The sequence below is a fragment of the Myotis davidii genome, unplaced genomic scaffold (genome assembly GCF_000327345.1).
Source record: "Myotis davidii unplaced genomic scaffold, ASM32734v1 scaffold120, whole genome shotgun sequence".
Classification (NCBI taxonomy): Eukaryota; Metazoa; Chordata; class Mammalia; order Chiroptera; family Vespertilionidae; genus Myotis; species Myotis davidii.
Genome location: NW_006294778.1, coordinates 1,412,692 through 1,419,594, shown reverse-complemented (window position 1 = coordinate 1,419,594; position 6,903 = coordinate 1,412,692). Strand labels below are relative to the sequence as shown.

The 6,903-nt window shown below is 44.5% G+C and overlaps 2 protein-coding genes across 2 annotated transcripts in view; both read right to left on the bottom strand.

Annotated features, from left to right (window-relative positions):
- Positions 1–4,767, bottom strand: part of RTCB (RNA 2',3'-cyclic phosphate and 5'-OH ligase) — a 16,850-nt gene extending 12,083 nt beyond the window's left edge. Inside the window, 3 exon segments of the mRNA XM_006779525.2 lie at positions 1,905–1,972; positions 3,125–3,203; positions 4,579–4,767. Of these exon segments, the coding sequence (XP_006779588.1) occupies positions 1,905–1,972; positions 3,125–3,203; positions 4,579–4,671 (240 nt within the window). The 5' untranslated portion in view covers positions 4,672–4,767.
- Positions 4,768–5,757: 990 nt separating this feature from the next.
- BPIFC (BPI fold containing family C) overlaps positions 5,758–6,903 on the bottom strand; it is a 23,239-nt gene continuing 22,093 nt past the window's right edge. The window contains exon 12 of the mRNA XM_015567573.1: positions 5,758–5,787. Coding sequence (XP_015423059.1) covers positions 5,758–5,787 — 30 coding nt within the window. The remainder of the gene's footprint in view (positions 5,788–6,903) is intronic.

Here is a 6,903-nt window from a genome sequence, read left to right as displayed (position 1 = left end):
AGTGTCTTGTGTCCATTGGTTATGCTTATATGCATGCATACAAGTCCTTCAGTTGATCTCTTACCCCCAGCACCTCCCCAGTCTTCCCGCTGTACTTTGACAGTTTGTTCCAGGCTGCTCTGCCTCTGTATCTATTTTTGTTCTCAGTTTATAATGGTCTTTATTATCCATACATGAGTGAGATCATGTGGTATTTTTTCTTTCATTGACTGGCTTATTTCACTTAGCATAATGCTCTCCAGTTCCATCCATGCTGTTGCAAATGGTAAGAATTCCTTCTTTTTTACAGCAGCATCGTATTCCACTGTGTAGATGTACCACAGCTTTCTAATCCATTCATCTGCTGATGGGCACTAAGCCATGTCTTTTTATCCCTGCCTCCCCACTGCCCAGCATAGAAACTGGCATAAAGGCCTCAAAAAATGTCTGTAGGATGGATTCATTTTTAAAAAATATATATATTTGATTTTTTTACAGAGAGAAAGGGAGAGGGATATAGAGTTAGAAACATCGATGAGAGAGAAACATCGATCAGCTGCCTCCTGCACACTCCCTACTGGAGATGTGCCCACAACCAAGGTACATGCCCTTGGTCGGAATCGAACCTGGACCCTTGAGTCCGCAGGCCAACACTCTATTCACTGAGCCAAACCGGTTAGGGCTAGGATGGATTCATTTTTAACATCTACTTGTAATGATGGAATCTGAACGTTAGACTGTAGTGGGAGCCCACTTATACCATCCAGTTTTATCTGTTATTTTCACTACCCTTTTTCTTTTGCTAAGAACATTCGTTTTACTTGTTTCCTTAAACAAAAGGAGTAGCAAGAGGCCCAGGCCTCTGTCCCTGTGATACCCTCAGCAGACGGGGAGATGCAGGGGTGAGGCCCAAGGCAGCACAGGCCAGGAAACCTGAGCAGGATGCTAGTCTGGCCTTGTTTGTGCAGAATGGCTTGGAGGGGAGGAGTGGCGTCCTGGGCTTTGGGGGGAAGGGAGGGGTCAGGGTCGTGTGAAGGAGGCCCCACCCTGTCCACAGCCTGAAGGCCAGAATGAGCATCTAGCAGTGGTTCTCAACTTTCCTAATGCTGCGACCCTTTAATACGCCGGGTACTGTATGTGGTTGTATCTGCATGTGGGCAGATCCACCTGGAGACGGATAGAGGAGCGGTGTCTCGGTTCCTAAGACCATCAAAAATATGTGTTTTCTGATGGTCTTAGGCGACCCCTGTGAAAGGGTCGTTTGACTCCCAAAGGGGTCTCGACCCACAGGTTGAGAACCACTGATCTAGAGAATGAGGAAGAACAAGACTTGCCTCTGTTGGGGCCTGAGGCTGGAGCTCCAGGTCACCGGGGCTCCATTAATTCACTCCCCTCATTCATTCCTGGGTTGGAGCCTTCTCCAGTTCCTCGGCTCCTGGACACTCTGTATTGTAACTAATTCTCTGCCTCATCACTACCCTCTTTTTCAATCACGTCCAGAATGCTACACTGTCCTCTTTCCTTCTCCTCAATCCCAACCCTTAAACTTCTTTCCGTTCCTTCTCCAATCATCCTCTTAAATGGGGCCAGTGAAAACTACAATAGTGGTGTATACTAATCCAGGAAAAACGATGCATAATGACAAAAAAACAAGAACACATTAAAAACTACTTCCAAAGTTCTCAAACGCTTATAGGCGGCAACCAGAATCTGATATTATTCAGGCCCATTATTTCTTTATGTCCCAGGGTTATTTCTAGATGTTCAAAATCAGTGGTTGCCAACCGGTGGTCCACGAGGTCCGGAAGGTTGGCGACCACTGGTCTAAATGACACCACTATAGTTAGGCATGGTCATTTATCTATTCAACAAACTTTTAGACTAAGAGAAAATATAAATGATTAAAGTTCTGAACATGGACTCACATGAACAATCCCAGGCAGGGCCGCCACATTGCCAATTTGTTTCATGGCAGGCAGGAAGCCACCAACACCTGAAGACAAAAATCCAAAATTAGAGGACACATTTGGTTTTTAGTAAGTATATTCCTACATTTCTAGGTTGCATACGTGAAGGGATGTGATGAGGACTACTAAAACAATATAAAAGGACGTTTGAGATGGAAGTGTGAAGGCAGCGTCTTTAGACGGCAGCACATGCACAGAGAGGTAGTGAGGGCGGCCAGGCTAATGACAAACACCCGTCAGTGTTCTGTGCAAACCAGGGAAGGTTGTTTGCAAATGTACTGGGAAATGTAAAACCTAATTATTAAACATTATGTTGTCAATATAAAAAATGTATTCTTTCATAGTTCACCTTATTTATCAAAAAACATCAATATTGGTTTTACTCTAGTGACAAAGAGGTGCAATGTGGAGTTGAAAAAACACGGGATTAAGAGTCAGAGAACTCTTAATTCCAGCTCTGTCACTTGGTCACTGTCATTTTAGACAAGTGAACATACTGTGGCAGGAGGCAGGTGGGACTACGTTTGTTGATCTAAAAAATAAAAGGATTAAAATTAGATTTCAATTCCACCATTACTATTAGAGCTTTTTACATTTATCTCATAAGCTCACTGGAATCCTGCAAAATAGGTGTAATACAATGTCCTTTATAGATGAGATAACTGAAGTTGAGTAAGGCTAATCAGTGTACTGGTTAAGAATACTGACTTTGGAATCAGTTACTTCTGGGTCTGAAATCTGGCTCTGTCACCAAGAAGATGTGCAACCTCTGACAATTAAAATTAATTAGCCTCACTGAACCTTGACTTGCACATCTTTAAAATGGAGATAGTATCTTCCTCTTAGAATTCCTCTAAGAATTACATGAGATCACCTAAGTTAAGCACCTGGTAAAGTGCCGGCACATAGTAAATGCACAATAAATGACAGCTCTTATTATTACCCAAGGTTGGCTTCAAAACCAACCAGTTCCAAACTACTCCAAATGGTTTCTACAAGGTCAGGTAGCTAACAATATAAGCACAAATTAAAAACAGTTTTTTGGGTCTCATTTCAAGTCTTGGTCGTTTCTTGACAATATTTCTGTATTTTTAAATAATTATCTGAATTACCATATTTTTCAGGCTACAGGAAAGACATTACTTACTTGACCACATATAAAATTCTAATGCACTTACCGCCACCTCGACACGCATTCCTTAATTCCTCAAACATTAATTTTTCCAGAGCATCATTTACATAGAAAATTCCTTCAACCTGGTACCAAAAAAAATGAAGAACTATGTCTGAGCACATGTACATGACGTACAGACAGTGGATAGAATACAAATACTGTATGCAATATTCATTTTGCTTTACTCTTTCTAAAATACTTTCACATTACCTTAAACAAGCAGAAAACTTCCTATAAAAAAGTACAAGATGTTCCCATCCTTAAACAGTTGCCCCCCGAAAAAGTGGGGGTTTAAGGCACTGACAAACCCCTCCCCCAACCAAGTAGTTGAAAATCTGTGTATAACTTTTGAACCCCCTCCCCAAAAAACTTTTAACTAAGAATAATAGTCTAACTGGAAGCCTTACTGATACCATGAACAGTTAACATGTACTTTGTATATGTACTAGTACTACATTCTTACAGTAAAGTAAGCTAGAGAAAAGGAAATTATAGTATTTATTGAAAAAAAGTCCATGTATAAATGGACCCATGCAGTTCAAACCTGAGTTGTTCATGGGTCAACTGTGTATCTTAAAAATGTAGTATATTGAAAGGTTCCCCAAGTGTTTTATTCATTCTCCTATTCTCAAAGCCACCTTTAAGAATGTAACAGGTAATACACTTTGTACAGGTGATAAAAGTCAATTGCTCTTACTGCCCAAAGGTCTCAGTGTTCTTGCGCTTGTACAGTATCAATAGGTTTTAGGGTGATGACTGCCGGACGGGCTATCGGCAATGAGGCAGAAGAGGGTAAAGAAGGGACAAATGGTGACAGATGGAGACTTGACTTGGGGTGGTGCACACACAATGCAGGGCACAGATGAGGGGCAGAATTGTGCACCTGAAACCTGTACCCCTCTGTTAACCAGTGTCACCCCCATGCCTGCCCTTTCCAGGCTGCCGTGAGGAACAAAACCGCTTTATTAAAAACCAACGCGGAGCAGCGAATGCTACCATCTGGTTCGGGCGAACCCGCATCTGTAAAGGTCACATGACCAGCAGGACGCGGAGGAATGGAGTTCCAGTCCCAGCAACTCTACCCCGGACTGGCCGTGCCACCTCGTCAAAGGCAACGAACGTCCCCGAAGCCCGGGAATGGAACGCCTCGTACGGTGCGTTTGTGACACTCATGTGTGAAAAGGGTCTGCAAACGCCGCCTTCGCACTTGCTGGGAACCCGCCTAGACAAACCCCGCTTTGCTCATCCACGTGGTATGGAGACCTTTCAGCGGGGAGACGGCGTCGGGACCCCGGTCCCGAGGCCAGAGGGTGGGGTGAGAGGGGCTTTGACGGGGGTGGGACGGCCCCGGCGCTCGTGGGGCAACGAGAGGGCGAGGAGGCCCGGCGGGAGGCCGAGGCGCCGCGAGCCCCCGGCGGGAAGGCCCGGCGCCACCGGCTCTCGCTCCCCCCGTCTCACCTGCATGTTGGGCACGAAGCCCTTCTTGATTCTCCAGCAGTTTTTATTGATCTTTTCCAAGAACTGCAGCTCATCGTTGTAGTTGCGACTCATGGCGGCGACTACGGATATCAACGCCCGGCGCCGCTTTGAAGAGAGCTGCCGCGCTGTCCCGAGGTCCCGAGGTCCACTTCCGGGACTCAGCGCGCAGGCGCGGCCGGCTCCGCAGCAGGAGGGGCTACGGCAAGTGCCGAGGCCCCAAACTCATCGCACAACCGCTTTTCTCTCAGGTAAGTTAGACTGCCCTCCCGTGTTGACCTTTTTTGGGTAGTCACTAGTCATTGTCTCCAGGCTAAAGCCAAGCGAGCTAAATCCAGCAGTTTTTAGCACGACCTAGCTCCCTTTTGCTTTGGAAGTGCTTGCAGTACTGGAAAACGTGCTGAATCTGGGTCGGGTCGCTGCTCTAATGAATAAATCAGCCTGGAGTTTCACCCCCACCAGCTGAGAAAAATGAACATGTTTAAATAAATGCCACCACTGAACATTTGTAATGTTTCAGAGTGACGTTGTGGATATACCTTGAGTAACTTTTATATCGCAAAAGAGCACCCCCAAAGCGTTAAACATGCCAGTTTCATTACAACAAGCACGGAAGGGGCGGCTGTTATGGCCTGATGTGCGCAGTCTGACTTTCTTTGGCGACTCAGTACTCTACGATCATGCTTTTGTCTGCAGTGTCTCGTTCAGAGTAGTAAGTGAGCTTTCAGTGATTTCAGTTTCTAGTCCTACCTCTTGTAAACAACAACGACTTGGGAATCAGAAAGACTTGGATTCAGTTTCTACTTCTGCTGTTTACCAGGTTTGTGTGTTTAATCTCTCTTGACCTTTGTGTCCTCATCTATAAAATGGGATCATAATTCTTCACAGAGAGGCTGTGAGAACGAAATGAACCGACACTCCTGAAGTAACCTACATCGGGTCTGGCATATGGTTAGCACTCCAATCAACTGCTCTCTTCCATCCCCCCACTAGATTACAAACAACACAAAAGCAAAGTTTGTGGTTTCTATTCATTTCTTACATCCTCCATGCCAGTCTCCCCTTCCTCCTCTTTTGTTCCAATTACACCCCATTGATTAGGTGCTCTAACAACATCATCATCATCATCATCATCATCATCAAAGTGTGAGTTATCCAGGGCTAGTACTCAGCACTGCCATTTAATTTAATCTGGGAAGGAAAACACCCTAAAACTTAAAGAAGTGATACAACTTCCAGACACCTAAGAGGCAAAAATCAAGCCTTGAAATCTGCACAACCTCAGTTTTCATCAACATTAAAGATGCTAAATTCTCTTCCCTCTTTTCTGTCTTATTTTATTTTTCAAAGGGACAGGAAATTTTGCAAATAAAAAGACAAGGTTGACATCGATAGAAAACAATTTTAATTAAATACAGGGGACAGTAGCAGTAAATATAAAACACAAAATCCAACATACAGGAAGGGGGAGAACCCTTGAGAACTGAAAGGGCTGAAGGGATCTCCACTGACAACACCAATTCAAATCTTGTCCGTACACGTTTCTCACACACCTCTTCAGAAGCACAGGCCTAGCTCTTGTTCACAGAATCTTATAAACAAAGAAACACACAACATGCATTGAAACATGAACACACATTCAAGTGATCCTCCCTACACATGCACAGAGACACACACATCCTGATTTAACTCTTTAACCCAGTTGCTCCCTCTGTCGCAGAGGGCTTGAGAAGGAAAATTTTCAACCTAGGCACTCCACAGGAACTTTAAGACTCCAGCGTGCACTGTTTTCTCCTTCTCAGTTGACAGTCGGTGGGATTAAGGGCCAGTGACTTCCTGGAGCGGACTCCAAACCAGCAATCAGGGCACTGATTTCCCCATCCACTGTCCATTTATGAGATCCAGACCTTCCCAACCGTAGAAACTTGGTTGCCGTTTTAAGGGTGTTTCATACTTCAGGTCGGTGGAAATCAAAAGGAAATGCTGAAAAAGATACAACAATGAAGATAAGGTGAAACTTGAGGCATCTACAGCCATAGGATGTCTGGGTTTACCTGAGGGGTGAGAACGATGTGGTTTCTTTTACCAGGTCCTACTGTGTCACATCCTCTCCTCCCCTACCCACCAGCCATGCCTTTTGCAAGCTCCATAAATCACTTCACCTCTCCGAATCTTACTTTCCTCATCTATAAAATGGGATGGATACTCCCAGCCTTCCAGACTGTCTTATGGAATAAAGAAAATAAAAGTGCACTACAGTGCCTCTTGTTCTGTGGAGAAAATAAATTTGGCAGCGAAGGTAATTTT